Consider the following 18,997-nt stretch of genomic DNA (forward strand, 5'->3'; position numbering starts at 1 on the left):
GCCTTACAACCAGTGAAAACAGGACACGGCTCGAGAACGAACAGGATAAACAGGCCCAAGAAAACACAAACGGCTCATTTCCCAGGGCCTCTCTCTGCCAAAAGTCACAAACCTGCCGCGCTCAACTGACAGACGTAACTACCCTGACTGACTCTCATGGACGATACTTAAATGGAAACCACCTGTTCCCAGGGGGAGAGAGCTGTGGTCAAAAATCCAATGTCCCGCTATCGCTTATACGGAATATATTCTCTGTCAGGTCGGAAGCGTGGAAAGCCTGGCACCGCATCGCACACGTCGGAGCGTTTTCTACAAGGACAAACGTTAGCACAAAGAGATTGTTAATGACACCATGAACCACTGGGCCGCGGGCTCAGTCCTGCTCAAACAGCACAAGAGGCACTTCAAGCTGCCCTCAGCAGAAGCTGGGGAGTTCCCTGGTATCGGGGAATCCTGCCTAGTTGATTCTACAGTACGCCCTCCCCTCCCTGACCCCCAGTGTAGGGGAGATAAGGGTTGTATGGCTGGAATGCCCCTTGGGGGCTCTTACAAACCACGGAAACAGAGTGGCCTTGAAGACCCATTAGCCTCTAGGATTTGGGAGACACCATGTGCGAGAGCACCAGAGCCTCAATCCCAGGCACCACCCCAACCATGCTGTGATCAACAGGCCCACTCTGATAGGGACACATGCCACCATCAGCAGGCACCAGCCCACTGCAAAGTAGCTGAGGAAGAAGTTTCGACCCACAGCCGCTGCTGCCAGGCCCTGGCCAGGAGGGGAGGAGCTAGACGTGGGGCAGGCCATACCGAACTAGTGCGGAGAGCAGCCGTAATACAGACTCTCGGGAGGTTAGCAATTTTTGCATCATCGAGCGACTTTGCAAGGCCCATCCGGTGACTTTAATTGAATGGCAGTTGGCCACGCTGCCGGCTATTGTTATTGGAGCTGGCTAGATCAAAGCTTGTGTGGGTTTGCCGACACAGGCAGCAGTCACAGCTCTGAGTGCAGCGTAGACGAACCTTCAGTAGCTGGATCTCACATGGCTTCTTCTCCTCAATCCTTTGAGACAAACCCAAAACTTTGACTCCAGCCAGTCTATTTCCCACCATGACACGATCACATTCCATGAACTCTGGAAAGGGGGCCCAACCCTTTGCTGCACCAGGCACTGGGAGCTGCAAACACATGACCTCAAACCCCCAGTATGGTGACAGACGCTCCCACAATCTCCTAGTGAGGCTCAGAGAAGAACTAGCAAAATACAGCCCCCCTGGACGAAAAGGCCGAGTCCAGCTGTGGGTCAGACTATCCCGACCTCCCACACCTGAACGTCAATTTCCACCTCGGTACTTGCCACCGACTTGGGCCAAGATTATTCCCCCAACATCTGGTGGGAAATCAACCCCTTTCAGGCACTGGGGAGAATCCGCTTCTGCAGATACACAAATTCATGCGCAGGTGGAGGACCGGACTCTTCCCTGCCTCAGGGAAACAAGCACAGATTGCAGAGGCTGCAGTTTGTTGCCGCCCCTCACCGGGACACATAATGGGAGACTGATACTCAACCTACATTCTTCCTTTCTTCCTAGTTACAGCCTATGGATGCTTCCTGGGGACTGGCTAAGTTTTCAGGGTCTGGGTAGTGGGGGCATTGTGCTGGGGACGAGGGAAAGTCTGTAGCCACTGACAGAGAGGCTGGTTAAGGACTCCGGCCTGTAATGAGTTCTATAAGGGTCTACTTCCCACCCACCAGGTAAACCCCTCCCCTCTCCTGTGCCTGCCCCCACAACAACACCCATCTTGCCCGGGTACCAGGTGCTACCCCTCCTTCTACACAGCTGGGCCTGCAGCAGAGGCTGGGGGTAGAGGGAGGAAGAGAGGAGGCAGGGACTTCCCAGCATTGAGTCTAAAGGGAAGGAGCTCGCAGTGGGGTGTCGAGAGTGAAACCGTCCGCCGTGGTCATGGCCCCATCCGTCTTTAAGTAGCCGCAGGACGGACAGCTAGGCAGCTTGGGTGGGAGACCATTTAGAAGAGGGTAGGCCCGGCAGGAGGAGAACTGGAATGGGACATGGGCCGAGTGTCGGGCCAAGTATTTCCCCTGGTGCCTCAGTATTTCAGGGCAGGTTAGTGAGGGGCACTAGATAAAAGCTCAGTGTCCTCGGGTTTGACACACGATGTTCCTGTCTGGATCTGCATATACACCTCTGCCTGAGGGAATATTTTATACACATAACCTGAGTGAATGCATGCACTGTGCATGTGTCTACACAGTGCTGTACAGTGCGTTGGGGGGCTCACGCATGTGTGTATATACACACAATACTGTGTGTACACTTAATGTACTTGCTTGGCAGATGTACTAACTTTGTTAACAGACTATTTAAATTCCTAAGGGGGTACCTGTAACTATTAGAAATTGATTTTATGAGCCTGTGATACAAACATTACTGTTCAAGGTCTGAAGCATATTGAAATTCTTCCTGTTCTCTCTCAAACAGATGGTGCTTGGAATTTTTTTGAGCCGCCTTGTATCCATAAATAATAACCTCCGATCCCTCTTGCAAAACAGGAACAATTCTAATTAAAAATGGTGAGAACCCGCCATGTCTAACTCCTCCCCCGCACCCCCTCCCACTTTGCACACTCCCTACAAAAACTCCTTGGAATAGGAAGGTTTTGACAAAGCCGTCCTCAAGTGAGCGATTGTGAGTATTCCAGTATGTTTGTCATCATTAGGCAAAGCGTAAAAAGGGCTTCAGTGCAATTTGTGAGCTCTGGAATCCACACAGAACAAATATGCAAAAAGAGACGCCAATGTAATTTTGGGCTGCAAATGAAGAAGCATCAGATCATAGAGCAAAAAGGCGATCATCCCTCCCGGAAGCCCCTGCATGACACTGGTGAGATTGCACCTGTAACGCTGTGTTCAACTGGGCAACCCAGCGTCGAGAATATGTCAACAAATTGGAAGCAACTGAAGGCAGGGGAGGGAGAGAAAACAGATTAAAGGGCCTGAGGGACTGATTTCTAAGGAAAGATTAAAAGAGCTGAAACTGTCAAGCTTGACTAGGCAACAACTAAGTGCGTGTTGGGTGAGAGCCATGATAACAGTCTGCAAATATCTGAGGTGTTTATGCACCTCAGGGGGATGGTGATTATTTAGTGTGGTACCTGGGGAGAGGGAAGGCATTCCAAAACTGGCTTCACACTGTGTAAAGCCCGAGGAGAACAGACAGAATTAGAAACCAGGTTTGGATTCCACCTGCTTGCATTGGTTTATTCTTTGTGGAGGTGCGTCCAAGTGAAATTTTGTTCGAGAAGAGAGAAATTGTGGCTCGTGACACAGATTCATTTAACTGAGAAGCCAAATTTTGTGTGAGGATTAATTTACATTTGTTTGGCAGGGAAGCAGAAGTAGTTTACGGAGATGAGGCTATCCAATCAGGAAACAGAAACAATGCCACATGACCCATCCCAAAGCTTTACTAGACCATTCTGAACATCAAATAGTTGACCAGTCACTTGCTACAAATCATTCGCAAACAACCCAGAGCTCAAATGTGGTCATAAATTGTATTCACTGAACAATGGGAAAAGATTAATTCAAAGGGGGGGCAGCTCTTCCCGGACAGCTCAGTAACAGAAAGTACCAGCCATACCTGCTGGATAAATTGTTTACAATGAATAGTTTTACCAGCTCTAAATGGGATGAAATTAAGCAAAGGAAAATTAATGCCAAGCATTACAAACACATGCCTGTGAGCAGGATGTATTAGGCTGAGGAACAGTCTCTCTGAAGGGAAGCAGAGAGGGGCCCGATTGCCAGGACATTTAAAATTAGGCTGGATGAGGCCTCAAGGAACAGTCTATAGGGAACAATCCGGCTCTGGCAGCCAGGGAGGGGCCACCAGGGGATCAATATGGTTTCTCTCTGTTACTCTGTGCCAGAAATTTGGGAATAAGCCATGCACGTCTGGATCTCACCAGCAGAGGGCAGATGCTGGCCATATAAACTCCCATTGGAACTGAGCGCTTAGACTGTGTGAATAATAAGTTGTGGTCCCTGCCCCTGCTAAACAAGCATCTGCTGCTTTTCACTGCTGTCGTGAACTCTGAATAACCCTGCATGCAGGGGCGACATTGCAGAAAGATTCGGGGTGGGGTGCGGTAACGTTGCATCAGCCTATAGAACGTTATATGGGATTATGTCATATCCTGCAGAGTCAGGGGTGTGGGGGAGAAGGCAAGAAGTCAGGAGGGAGGGGGGGAAAACTGAGGTTTGGGGAGCAACTGCCCCCTTCCTCCAGTTCCACAGCATGGACTCCCTGGGGCAATGGGGTCTAGCCATGAGCTGAAGGAAGCTTGGCTCACGTAATGGGGTTTCTCTGCTCTCTCTCTCTAGCCCAGGGCAAGGATTGGCTTCCTGGGATGATGAGGTCATTCTGAGCTCTCCCTAACTCAGGGACGGGGTCCCGGGCAGCTTCGCCAATTCTCTTGCCGCTCCTGAGATATCGGGCACTTTTCATAAGGCCCCACTCATGGATGCGAATGAGCATCTCTGTTTTGATTGAAAGAAAGAGGACATTTCTAGCCAGCTTGGTTGCAGACAAAAGTTTGAAGCAATGAAGGCAAATATAGAGCCAAAAATTATTATTATTCTTTTAAATTCCCAGACACTGGGAGGCCGGATTCATGATTTTGGAACACTCGGGGGCTGACAATACTACAACCACCCTCATGCCTTTGCTGCTTTTTTAAAAAAAAACATTTTTCCATAAACAAGTCCAGGCAGTTTCACTTTCAGACCTTTCCCCAGCTAACTGGGGACACATCCACCTACATGCCTCAGGTCCTCTGGGGTCTCTTGTCCTTTCTTGCCCAAGAGCAGCCCTGCCAGAGCAGGACTTCCTGTTTCGGGAGGCGAGCTGTTTGCAGCCAGGTGCTTCCCAGCCTGGAAAGGTACCTGAGAAACAGCAGTTTCATTGGAAGTAGACAGGCCTGATGCCAGCAAAGGATTAAACTTGTCAACCAGTTATTTCCTAGGACTTGAGGGAAGGGAGAAGTTCCCGTTAAAACTTCTTCATAAAAACAAATGATTTCCTTGTTCCAGCTGGTGTCTGATTTGGTCAGATCATAAAGTGGGAGCGATCACAGTCTGAGGGCAATTGCCTGGTAAATGGACTTTATAAGGAGATTTGTATTTGGGGAGGGGAGAGGACGGAGGGGGGTTAAATAGCCCATAAAGTGCAGAACAGCCTGAGGTGGGCGTTTTGCAAAGCCCAGGACAAGTGGCAACAACTTCATCCTGCAGCTCAACTCCTGCATCCCACAGAGAAACGGCTAAATGGAAATAATAAAAGGATCTGCTCATTACAGCTCTGTCACCTGGGAAATGATCAGACACAAGCAAGGTGGTGTTTGCATTTGCAGATTTTTCAGTGGAAGGACAGTAGCAATGAACCAACAGAGCCCATTTCCCGCCCCTCTTTGTTAGTCATAAGCAGAGCTCAGCCCCATTACATCTCCAAGGAGCAGAGGAGGGGGGTGGAGAAGAGAGATTCTGCAGGGAGATTCCCTCACCCTTAGTCAGTGGGCAGACGCTTCTTTGTCACTTACCGGGAGAAATGTAGAAAGCAGCGGTGCCCCTGGAGTGATGGTGCATCGCAAATTAGCACAGACAGGCGCTGGTAATGCAACACGGCAGCAAAAAGGGCCAGCGCGATTTTTGGCTGAATGCACAAAATGCATCATCACATCACGGAGACCCCCTCTGTGTAGATATGAAGAGACACTCCGGTCTGGGCACCTTTTCCAGACCCCTTATCTGATTCAAAACCACCCTAAAATCTTCATCGCTGAAAATAAAAAGAATGCAGCTGCACTCAGCTAACTGTCCCTATTCCCCTGCCTCCTATGCTGTCGTGTATCTACCTAGCTTGTCTCCTTCGTACCTCCATCGGGGCATCACAGAGGGACCCAGGTGGCCCCCTGGGAAACTCCCCTCTGTGCAGCCCCAGCATGCCAGGAGAGCAACTGGGAAGGGCAGAGTGCTTTGGCCAGCAGCTCTGGGGAAGCCAGTGTAAGTGAGAGCAGCTCCTGGGGCTGTTGTAACTTGCAGTGCCCCAGGGAGAGCAGAGAACCCCACAGTTTGTAAAGGTGGACTACAGCTGCTACCACCCCTAAGAGATACAGCACAGGATCTGTCCTGGCCGCTTTTCTAAATACACCTGCTTGGCACCTCTCTCTCTCTCTCTCATACACACACACACACACTCACTCACACGCAAACAAAACAATACACGTCATTTTTAAGAACAGTACAGACAACACCTTTAAACCATCAAGATGGCCACCTGCTTAAGCTGAGCAGCTGCATAAATCATGTCTGTGACCCACGTCTGGCCTGGCTCCTGCCCTCCGGGCGGTCGGTGGGCAGTGGCCTAACTTCTCAGTGTTCCTGTCGCGCTCCGAGCACACCTGTGGGTGCTATCAAATAAGAACTCCGTACCTGAAAGTCACCATTAAGCTGGGGAACGTGAAGACGTTAGGACTGGTTAGAAGGTGACTATAACGATCAGTGCTAGCCGCATGCTACTACTGCACGTGTTCCTTGCAGTGCTGCAAAACCAGCGCCAAATGCTGGCTTTGCAGCGCTGACTCTTTGCCTTTCAAAGTAGTGCCCTACTTAGGCGGCAAGATACTGGTTTATAATTGCTAGTATGGTGGCACCTTGAGGGCCCAGCCAAGATCAGGGCCTACTGTGCTAGCAAGAGCCAGCCCTTGTTTGGAAGAGCTGACAGTTTATGTGGAGAGACAGGGAGATGGGTGGGATTGGAAAGAGACATACCCGAGATCACAGAGTTAACAACAGAACCAGGTCTCCTTCGTGCCAGCCTAGTGGCCCTGAGATTTCAGCACGGAGCATTTCCACCACACAGTTCTTGTGATTACAGATTCAGCCAAATGGTTAAAGAGGCTGGAGGGTTGGATTTAAATAAATAATAATAATTTTAACTGCCAAATTGCTCCTGCACCAAAGGTGCTTTAGGCTCTGCACAATGCAATAAAACCCACTGCTAAAAAACAACATACTAAAATGTTATAAAAACCCTACTCATTAAAATTAGCAATTAAACAAATTACAGGGAGCTACACAAAGCGGGAGGGAGAGCAGTCAGAGAATGCTTGGTAATTTGTAGCCACTGATAAATAAAACACTGGTGTCATTTACTAGTGATCCCAGAGAATTATTTAATTTTGTTTAGAATTTTTCCATTTTTGGTCAAAATTACCTCATAATTTTTAATTACCGATTCCTAACACAACGATGAATGGCTGCTATTTACTGGTGTCTGCTCAGAATAACTTACAATCGACAGACATTTCTTGGGAATTGTTAAATTATTCAATGAAAATTATACAAGTGTTTTCACATTAAAAGAAATCGGATCGTCCCCTCCACTTACATGAGCGATGGGAACGCCGCGTCGGTGAGACAGGACTTGCTCTGACGCCAGGGCGGGAGAAGGCAGCTGTCACGCTCTGTGTGTGCGCTCCCTACCACACCAATCTCACTCAGTGTTACTCTGTGCTCTGTAGACCATACACTTCTCAAGGCAGCGGCCATCTTTGTTTATGTTTGTACAGTGGCCTGGTCTCCAGGTGCTACCACCATACAGTGTGAACGGGACCCTCACGCCCAGGGCGATCGCTCCCTTAGAGGGACTGTCTAACTTGACACCCAGCTCTAAGGCTAGAGAGGACATTTTTATCATGGTACAGCAGTGTAGGAGTGGGTGGGTCCAGACAAGAGGACAGATGGTGCTCAGATACTATGGGGAAGGGGCCAAGAGAGTGCTGTGAGTTTGGTTAAACCTCATGGAAAGCATGAGGTGTAACATCCGCCCCTTCATGTCGGAAACAATTTAAATTCCTTTATGGAACCAGCTAGGTGAAACAATTGCAGCCTCTGCCCCAAACACAGGCACATGTGAACAGAGGGGGTTCCCTGGCTATTGGTGTGTGATGCTGTGTACATCTGTGAAGGAGAGGCAGAAAGAGCAGAGAAGCAGAGAGAGATGGCAGCAAGGAAGCACCTGACAGAGCCACAAAAGCACGGGCAGCTTGGCCCTGAGAAAGAGCTCTTGGAGTGAATGGTGGCTAGAAAGGGGCCTGGAGTTGTGTGTTCTGTTGTGTTTGGGGAAAGAGGACTGTGCACCCTCCTTACGAATAAACAGGGTTGTGTCAGAGATACCCTACTCCATCAATGTGTCCTCACCAGAACAACCTGCAGGACCCTGAATTTTGGCTAACTACTAGGATCAGAGGGGTACAAAATGAAAATGTGGCCGGTGGGGGAAGGGTTTTAAGAATAAAGTCACATTCTGTCCCTTCCCCACATGCTTGGTCTGCTCAGCTTTTCCTCCTCCGAGAGGCATCAAGATCCAGGTTCCTATTTGGCACCGGTGTGACCATGGCTGGCACACTGTGTCCACAATTCAAGAAGGATGTTGGTAAATTGGAGAGGGATCAGAGAAGAGCCACAAGAATAATTAAAGGATGAGAAAACATGCCTTAAGCGATAAGCTAAATAGGTGGAGCTCCTTGAGTCTGACAAAGAGATGGTTACGGGTGACTTGGTTCTTCTAGGCTGTAAGAATCCACATGGAGAACAAATATTTAATAATGGGCTCTTCAGTCTAGCAAAGAAAGGTACAACATGGTCCAATGGCTGGAAGCTGAAGCTAGACAAATTCAGACTGGAAAAAAGACATAAATTTTTAAGTCAGAGTAATTAGCCATTGGAACAATTTACCAAGGGTCATGGCGGATTCTGCACCGCTGACAATTATTAAATCACTATTGGATGATTTTTCTAAGAGATCTGCTCTAGGAATTATTGTGAGAAGTTCTCTGGCCTGTGTGCTACGGGAGGCCAGACAGGATGATCACAATGGTCCCTTCTGGCCTTGGAATCTATGAATAAGGTCCTTAAAGGTAGTTAGGCACCTAACTCCCACTGACCTCCATGGAAGTTAGGTGTCTGAATACCTTTAAGGACCTGGGCCCAGCAGATGGCAAGGGGAGTGCTGCCTCTGGAGACAGAAGCCCCTCCTTGGGTGCAGCTCAGGGAAGGAACTCTGCAGGGCTCAGGAACGGAGGTGGAGCTGGGCCCTGCCATGGCCAAGAGCTGTGTGTCCGCCTGGCCTTGCAGGTATCCACAGGTGGAGTTCCCCCAGCGGGTCCTGCATGCTCAGTGGCCTCTCCTCCTTTAGTCTCCTACACTGGAGAGCTCTGAGTTTGGAAGCTGGGGACCGAGGTATTGGAGAATTTTAAATGTCTTTTTTCTCCCATTTAAGTGGGAGAAATAACAGGGAAATGCATGATAAAAACCGAGAGCTTTCCCCTTAGGCTCATAGAAAGAATTCCATGAGCACTCCCGTCGTAAATTCAATTCCAATCAGTTTATTGGCATGATAATGTGAGACTCAGTGCCAAGATGCATACATCAAGACCAGCATTCCCAAAAGCCTGCAAAGGCTTAAACAGCCTTTCTGGTGCCCGGAAAGGGGCTGTAGGAGGAACTGGGCACTCAGAAGGGGCAGATGAAAGCTGAGAGATGAGTTCACCCACCTCCTCCTGGGACACGTGCCCTGCCAAGGGGCATGGGTATGTGGCTGGCTTTCCAGGCAGTATTTTCGTGAGCAGCCTGGCATGCTCCAGGACTATTCCAGGTGCTCAGAAGCAAGACAAGCCTAGGGCACAAGTGAAGGCGCTCAGATATTTAGCTACTCTCAGAGTCTCCTGCACCCCTACACACACACATTCGTGTCAATAAACCCAGAGGACACCAGCTCTGCTTGTGAACTGTAGAGAAACAGGTCTGTGATGCAGATAGGCATTTTAACATTAGACAGGGGATGCAGAGGAGAGCACTCTGGAAGTCATATGGGAGAAGGGTTCACGACCCACTCCCTCTTCCTTGCCTTTCACCCCCACCTTTTGTGCTCCTGAGGAGTACTCACACACCTCATGCTCCCAAATCAAATCTCCTCTTCTGGGGTCTGGTTTATTAATAGACCAGTTATATTCCCACTCTCAGACAGGAAGCCCCGCCCCACTCCCCTCCCACAGCTTCTCAGTCTTCTACAGCTCTCACACTAGTGTCTACAAGCAGCTCTTTCTCCAGGGTTCACAACAGCCCTTGCTCACCCTGCAGCTGTACAGGTTCCCCTAAAGCCTCATTCCTTTTGGCTGCAGGGGTCCACAGTAGTTTCTGGCAGCCCCTAGGTCCTTTCACCGGCTTCTGGCCAGAGCTCCACTCAGGTTCCATCTCACGCCCTTGCCAGGAAAGAGCTAAAAGCCACAGCTGTTTCCCTTCAAGTCTCCAAGAAAGAGACTGCCTACTTTCCTCTAGGTTCCTCCCACACTGCTGCAGGGGCTTAGCTTTTATAGCCTGCATTTTCTCCCAGCAGGCCTTGCCCTCAGTTTATAACCACATGGTCCCTGGAGACTACAACTCCCAGAATGCCTTTTCTGAAAGAGCCAGCTCATTCTGTTCCAGGATCTACAGCATCAGTTGGAGTACTAGTGCAGGGAGTTAGCACTTTACTAATAGCTCTTAGGCCTTTTGGTCGACAGCACTGAAGCTGCCTATGGCTGCTGATGCTGGCAGGTGGGGAACTTGCAGACTCTAGGAAGCCACTTGCCTCACCCCTGGCGGGTTAATAGGAGGGGTGGGACTTCTAGGTGGATAGTGTTGACAGACGTAAGGGAGGAGGGGAGTACAAAATCAGTCGTGTATTGTGCACCAGAGGTAGTGAGGGATAGTGTAACGCCTGGTGTGGATATGGACATGGCATCATCAATCCATGTAGCTACATCTACACCAGCATGACGTGTGCGGGTAGGAGCTTGGGCACATGACGATTATAGCACCAAGCAGCTCATGTGAGGTCTTCACAGAGGATTCTACCCATAGCCTCTGAGCCGATGACATAACATTAGGACTGCCATTTCCCTCGAAGGGACTCAATGCCCCAAGCTGAGCAACTGCCCACGAGTTCAGTACATATTTTTCTGGCAGCATGAGAGTGCCAGTGTCCAGCCCATGTTGCATTTTCCCTTCTCTTTCCCTGCAAAGACTCTGTAACCCCCTGATTCCAGGCCAAGAGGAGGCCTTCCTCCACTGTAAGTTGTCATAGAATCATAGAATCATAGACTATCAGGGTTGGAAGGGACCTCAGGAGGTCATCTAGTCCAACCCCCTGCTCAAAGCAGGACCAATCCCCAATTTTTGCCCCATATCCCAAAATGGCCCCCTCAAGGATTGAACTCACAACCCTGGGTTTAGCAGGCCAATGCTCAAATCACTGAGCTATCTCTCCCGCCCATGTGTCCCAGTGGGGCACCACCCTCTGGCTACTCAGGGGATGCATGTGTGTGTTCTGCAGAACCAGAATGTGCCGGCACAGCAGCAGGGTGGGAGGGAGACAGAGATGCAGTCTTACCTCCAGCATAAGTGAGCAGCGATCAGCTGAATGGCGCAGGGAGAGCAAGGGTGAGGGTCATCACTACGGCCAATGGGAGAAGTGCTTGGAAGCCAGGATGGAGGATGAGCCAAAGAGGACAGCGGTAGAGAAGGAAGCATCACTGCCAACCAACCAGCATTCTCCTCTCCAGCCGATACCAGGGGTATTCTCCAGCCTCAGATGTCAACTGGCTGTAGGTAGCCACCCAATCTTCAGCATCTATTCAAACGTGAGAAAACGGTTAAAACCTAGTTCTACTAGCCTCACACTGAGGAGCTTCTCCTGCGTGCTGGGCAGGGATTGTGGTTGTGGTACTTATTGGTATCTAACAAAGCCAGGTCAATGGACGCCATGAGTCGAGGCAGTTCACTGTAGATTAATGCAAGTTAACACTCCCATGGGAAGGGATAAGCTGGCTTATCTTTACACATGCCTTATCCTTACAGTTAAGTTAACTGTAACTACTCAGGAAAGAGACCTGGACAGCTCAATGAATACCTTAGTTCAGGGTGCAAGCATTGGTCAAGAGAGAAAACAAGATGCTCAAATGCATAATAAATAGGACAGGAAGTGTCATGCCATTGCATAAGTCAATGGTATGTCCACCCCTGGAAGAGTGTACTCAGTTCTGGTTACCCTATTGCAGCAAAACATAGCAGAAGTAGAGGGGTTCTAAGACAGGCCGCTAGACCGAATAGGAGTCTGGGGAGACTTGGGTGAAGAGAGAATGGGACTGTTTAGTTCAGAGAGATGATGAAGAAGGAACATAGAGGGACTGTAACAGGGTCTTACCAGATCCGGCATCAGACCCTGTGCTACTGCCTCAGTTTCCCCATTTGGGGCTCCTCAAAAACTGCACCCAGCCCATTGCCAGGCAAACAATACCCCTTCCGGGGCTCTGGTTCATTAGAACATCACAGTTCAATGCCAACTTAAATCAAGATGAACCTTTCCCCTTCTCCACAGTTCCTTCTGTCCCTTGATGGGCTCACCCATTCTTCTGCAAAACCCCAGCTCCTGCTACCTCAAGCCTCTTTCTTTTACCTCTTCTGCGTCTCACTGCAGGTAGCTCCAGACAGGCCTTTCTATTTGGCTGGAGTGCAGAGTACCTTCCCTGCTTCTCTCTCACGCTACAGCCCCTCCAGAGAAACCTCCCTGCAAGTCTGTCTTCCTCTCTTCATTACTGGAGCAAACTTCCTCTTAGAGAAAGTCCTGCCCCAGGCTGATATCAGGTGATACAGGTCACCTGACCCACTCACCCAAGCTCAAGTCCATTGCACAAGTATAATTTAGCTCAAACTTCCTTAAAGGGCCAGCCCACCCTGCGATACAGATCTAAAATAATGCATGGTATAGAGAAGGTAAGTTGTGCATTCCTGTTTACCCTGCCTTCTAATACCAGTGCAAGGGGATAGTCATCTGAAGTCACAGGCAGAAAACTGAAATCTGCTAAGAGGAAACATGTTTTTACATAATGCATAATTCATTTGCAGAACTCGTTGCCACAAGATATTATCGAGGCAAAGAGCTTTGTAGGATTTTTAAAAGGATCAGACATCTATATGGCTAATAAAAACATCTACGACATTAGTGAAGAAGGACACAATAAAAATATATAGAAGGGATATAAACCCTTGTGTTTCAGAGCATAAACCAATGACTAACAGCCAGGGGCTAGGAAGAAAGTCCCTCTGCGGGGCTGGTTATTCCATAACTATGTACTAGGAGTTTTCCTGTACCATTCTCTGAGGCATCTGGCACTGGGCACTGCTGGAGACAGGATACGGGACTGGTCTGATCCGGTATGGCAATTCTTACGTTCCTAAGTTCCTATATTTTGTTTTGGTTTTAAATTAGATCCAGATCCCTTAAGCCCCCAGGAAGCCTTTGTCATTAATCCTCTCCACACACAACCTGACCACAAGCCCCAGGTATTGGAAATCATTGCTCAGAAATTGGCTCCTCTCCAGCAGAAGGGTACTGGCTGCTGCTGACTCACAGAGGACCTGACCTGATAACAGCGCTGGTATCTGGAAGCCAAGGGGCACAGGATGGAGAAGGACAGCGCTGAATGCTGCTGCTGATTGTTCAGAAAGCCGCAGGCCCTGGGAGGCTTTTTAGCACCATGAAAAGGGGCTTTGTCCAAGTGAGAACGTGGCACTGTCTGGACTCTGTCAGACACTGGTTACTAGTAACCAGACTGGAACGCAGTAGGTAGATACCTCACCATTTTGGCTAGGACCCAGCTCCACGTGGAGAATTACAGACCTCCAGCTGTTTAGATGCCCTCGCCCAGAGAGTGTTTGTAACTGTAAGGTTGAAGACAGAGAAATGGAGAAGTGCATCCGAGACTTGCAGATCTCCCCTTTGTACGTGGTCTGACTCTGGAAGAATAGGTCTCACATAACCCTTAATGGCGTGGCTGTGCTAATGAGATGATGTCATGCTGACACAGGAGTGACCATGCCCATAAGTTAAACTCTGAGTGGGAACTAGATTTAGCACTGCTCTCTCCATCCCCATCTCTGCGCTCTAGCCTGCTCTCGCTGGGTAGTTCAGAGCCAGATGTTACAGCATCCCATTGATTGATCATTGCATCATGTGGCAGTAATGCCTGTTGTCAGGATTCTCTTCCATCGCCAGGCATTCTGGTTCACTTCTTTTTGTTTTAAGTTTCTTACATTTGTATATAGACATTTACACTAGTTTTGGCCATCTGCCTATTTGTGTTTAACTCCTTAGTCTAACCCCCAGTTACTTTTCCTGAATTCACAGCTGTGATCTCAGCCAGCTCTCCTTCAGTTCATCTGCAATTTCTGTCCTGTCCTATAGCGTATACAGAGCTATCTTCATGTTACTGACACCTGCAGCACAGAGATGTCCTTGTCAGGTCAGAGTATTTCTCAAAACTACTGCCGGCTTTCCCCCAGTCCCTAGTTTAATTAATTCCCGCCCCCCAACTGAGGTCTGAACTTCCATAAACCAAAAAGACACCTGCACAGACCTTGTTGCAGGGGTTGGGTTTCCAGTTCTAATCGGCTCACGGTTTCTGCAGTGGAGAAGGACGCTGATGTGCTTCTTCAGCATCATTTAGTGCTGGTGAATTGAACAGGTGGACATTTTAGGGTGCCGTGTTTTCAGCTCTGTCTCCCAGAGTCACCTCTTTGACATCACTCGTGATTTGGGGGGCAGGGGGTGGGGGGAGGAGTGCGCTTCACCACAGTCATTGTGTTCATATTGCCTGCATTTGGAAAGCTCTTTCTTTTGCAAGACAGAACAGGGATATAATAAGATGCCCTAAAATCACCCTTCTAAACTCCTGCATTCTTGCTCTCAAACGTTCCCTTCTCAAGTCACCTTCTCTCAGAGTACCAAAGCCCCCAGTGATTTCTTCAGGTACTCTTTTTATTATAAGCTTAGTAATTACAGTCAGGGGACGAAAACTCTGAATGGTCAGCAGCCTGAGACGTGGCTGACCACTCTCTAGTTCTTGAATATTGTTTTCCACTGGCTTTCGCAACTCTGTCCTCTCACAGTTCTCCCCGATGGAACCTTCAGTGTCTCATTCAGTGAACCTGATCTTTAGTGATCATCCCACAGAGCGCTCGCCTCTTCTGCACCTTCTCTAGGGGCTCTGATGCCTTCATGACTTCAATCACAATCTTTGTGCTCATAAGTCACAGACATTCCTCTGTACTGTGGACTTATCTCCCTCCATCCAATCCCACACATCTCTCTGATCTCTCTTGACAGATGTCTGGCTGGCAGCAGAAATGAAACTTGGTTAAAATGGAGTTCTTCCTCTTCCCTTATTCTTGCTCACCTTTGAGAGCATGACTATCCTCCCAGTCACTCAGGCCCATAATCTGTGCATTGTTTTTGACTCTCTGTGCATTCTTGTATCCAGGCTGTATCCAAATCTTGCTGCTTTCTCCTTCATGACATCTCCAAGATCTGACCTGTCCTCTCTGCATAGATGACAAAAGTTGTTCTTTATTATTACCTCAATTACTGTAACTGCCCCCTCTCTGGCTTTGACTGCTGCAACCTGGCTTTGACTGCTCCTCAAATCCATTCAAAACACTGCTGCTGAAATAACTCTCCTAACTGGTCACTTCCATCATGTCACACCTCCTCTTTGAGCCCCACCACTTGGCTCCCCTTTTTCCACCACATTAGATACAAGCTTCTTGTCTCTGCCTTTAAAGCCCTACTTACCTGTGGGATTTCCACTATTCCCAGATTGATTGGGTCCATGTTACCTCAAGATGAGATGCCGAGATAAAATTTCTAGACACCATTTGTAACGATGCTGGTTCTGGCAGGATCCAATTGAAAGTGCCAGTTCAGGACAAATTGCTTAAAGCAGAGCAGTTACAGCCCAAAGCTGGGGTTTCTGTGCACACCAAGGCGAACCAAACCAGCCAAACAGAGCAGACTTTGGTCTCACCCCACTGGCTGACCACAAGTCACACAAGCAATTCCCTGAGACACTCCAGTTTCCCAGTATCCCCACCAGTGCCACTCGTTATGGGGATGAATGGTTATGAAAACCAACACCCCAGTAAAAGAAAAAAGATTCTCTCGATCCCAAAGGACCAAGCCCCAGACCCAGGTCAATATACAAATCAGATCTTACCCACAAATCATGCTGTTGCCAGTCCTTTAGAATCTAAAATCTAAAGGTTTATTCATAAAAGGAAAAAGATAGAGATGAGAGCAAGAATTGGTTAAATGGAATCAATGACATACAGTGATGGCCAAGTTCTTGGTTCAGGCTTGTAGCAGTGGTGGAATAAGCTGCAGGTTCAAATCAAGTCTCTGGAATCCATCCACAGCTGGGATGGGTCATCAGTCCTTTGTTCAAAGCTTCAGTGTAGCAAAGTTCCTCCAGAGGTATGAAGCAGGACTGAAGACAAGATGGAAATGAGGCATCAGCCTTTTATAGTCTTTTCCAGGTGTAACACCTCTTTGTTCTTACTGTGGAAAATTACAGCAAAATGGAGTTTGGAGTCACATGGGCAAGCCCCTGCATACTTTGCTGAGTCACAAGGCGTGCCTTCTCTCAATGGGTCAGTTGTATAGCTGATGGCCCTTAATGGGCCATCAAGCAGGCTAGGCAGTGCTGACACCAACTTGTCTGGGGTGTCACCCAGAAGCATAGCATAAATTTGAACTAAAGACAGTATAGAGCCAATATTCATAACTTTAACCACAAAAATGATACACATACACAGACAGCATAATCATAACCAGCAAACCATAACCTTGTCTGAGACACCTTATTTGACTCCCTTTATACAAGATTTAGTGCCACTACAGGACCTTGGTTGCAACAATGATCTATACGGTCCCAGATTATGTCAATAACATCACACCATTAATGACTGCTTCTTGGAGCAACTAGTCCTACAACCCACCAGGGAGAGACAATTCTTGATTTAGACCTAAGTGGAGCATAGGATCTGGTCTAAGAGATGACTATCGCTGAACCACTGAGTAACAGCAACCATAATGTAATTATGTAACATCCTTGTAGAGTACAAAATACCAAAGAAACCCGCCACAGTAGCATTTAATTTCAAAAGGGGGAACTATGCAAAAATGAAGGTGCTAGTTAAATGGAAATTAATAGGAACAGTCACAAGAGTGAAACGTCTGCAAGCTGCATGCAAACTTTTTAAAAATACTGTAACAGAGGCCCAAACTAAATGTATACCCCAAATTAAAAAAAAACAAAACAGTAAGAGGACCAAAAAATGCTACAATGGCTAAACAACAGAGTAAAAAAATGCAACTAGAGACAAAAAGACATCCTTTAAAAACTGGAAGTCAAATCCTACTGAGGAAAATAGAAAGGCACATAAACTCTGGCAAGTCAAGTGTAAAAGTATAACTAGGCAGGCCAAAACTAGCAAATGACACAAAAATCAACAGCAAGAACTTTGTTAAGTACATCAGAAGCCTTCCAGCCAATCAGTGGGGCCACTGGATGATAGAGGTGCAAAAGGAGCACTCAGGGAAGACAAAGCCGTTATGGAGAATTTAAATGAATTCTTTGCATTGGTTCTCTCTATAGAGGATGTGAGGGAGATTGCCACACTGAAGCCATTCTTTTTAGGTGACAAATCAGAGGAACTGTCCCAGATTGAGGTGTCAACAGAGTAGGTTTGATAAACTTAACAGTAATAAGTCACCGTGACCAGATGGTATCCACCCAAAAGTTCTGAAGGAACTCTAATATGAAATTGCAGAACTACTAACTGTGGTATGTAACCTATTGCTTAAATCAGTCCCTGTATCAGATAACTGGAGAGTAGCTAATGTGATGCCAATTTTTAAAAAAGGATCTAGAGGCGATCCTGGCAATTACAGGCTGGCAAATCTAACTTCAGTACTGGGCAAATTGGTTGAACCTATAGTAAAGAACATAATTATCAGACACATATATGAACACAGTATGTTGGGGAAGACTCAACATGGCTGTTGTAAAGGAAAGTCATGCCTCACCAATCTAGTAGAATTCTTCAAGGGTGTCAGCAAACACATGGACCAGGATGATCCAGGGGATCCAGCCAGTGTGGGGAATAATCCACTCTTCACATTTTTTCACACAAACAACTAGGTGAACTATTCCAAACAGGGAACAAGTCTGCGAAGATTCCCAGCGTGTTGTTAGATATTCATGAACACAAAAATGGGGAGCTAAATTCACAGAACAATTTACTCAGTATAACGTTGTTTGCACGGCTCTAATCCAGCATTGCTGAACCGTTATGGAGAGTGGGACTTTCATTCCTGCATCTTCATAAAGGTTTATCTGGGATCGTTCCCATGCAGCAGCTGCAGAGCCAGCTGCTATGGAGCTACATGTTGGAACCTCACAGCACTGTGGTCGAGCAGCTGGAGCCAATGAACAATGTAGCTGGGGAAGAATATAGACTACAGCAATCCCAGGACTACCCCACTCGTTGCTCTCAAGCTCCGGTTCCGAGTGTGTGTTTGCAATATATGTTTTACAAAGGGTGAGAGCAATTGGCTCCATATTTATTTGAAAGAAAATTCCAGGCATGGACACAGCTTTAGGGTTTATTGTTAAACAGATTATTTATTTATGTTGGTTAATAAAATGTGCCTTGAACCGTTTTTAGCTGCATTGCTTCATAGCAGCTAGCTGCCTGTGACCTCATTCAAGCTGCTGGACAGTGGTCCTAGGTGCTTCTACAGTGCACATGTGGACTTCAGGGTTTTAGCTAAAGAGCTCTTCAGACTTGGTTATCACTGGGGTCTGTACTACGTTCCCCTCAGGGGTCCTTGGAGAGCAGAAACGAGACAAGCCAACAGGCAGGTTTGAGGACTTTCTACCACATGCTCCGAGAATTAGAAAACCTAAACAGATTTTACATATTAAGAACGCAAAGCTTAAGTGAAACATTAAAGGCTGTTGACATAAGAGGCTGCA

The 18,997-nt window shown here is 47.8% G+C and overlaps 1 protein-coding gene across 3 annotated transcripts in view; it reads right to left on the reverse strand.

Annotated features, from left to right (window-relative positions):
- Positions 1-12,738, reverse strand: part of LOC311526261 (uncharacterized protein) — a 102,673-nt gene extending 89,935 nt beyond the window's left edge. For 2 of the 3 annotated variants that reach the window (XR_014712978.1, XM_084639128.1), the window contains exons 1-2: positions 12,580-12,738; positions 11,515-11,754 (exon numbers count right to left, since the gene is read on the reverse strand). Coding sequence is in view for 1 of the 3 variants with exons in the window: in XM_084639128.1 (XP_084495254.1) it covers positions 11,515-11,654 (140 nt within the window). In the remaining 2 variants the exon portion in view is untranslated. Of the gene's footprint in view, positions 1-8,676; positions 8,764-9,637; positions 9,760-11,514; positions 11,755-12,579 lie in introns of those variants that run through there. The other variant, XR_014712979.1, reaches the window with a different exon arrangement.
- Positions 12,739-18,997: the final 6,259 nt, after the last annotated feature.

This window comes from Lepidochelys olivacea, assembly GCF_965140295.1.
Source record: "Lepidochelys olivacea isolate rLepOli2 genome assembly, chromosome: 9".
Classification (NCBI taxonomy): domain Eukaryota; kingdom Metazoa; phylum Chordata; order Testudines; family Cheloniidae; genus Lepidochelys; species Lepidochelys olivacea.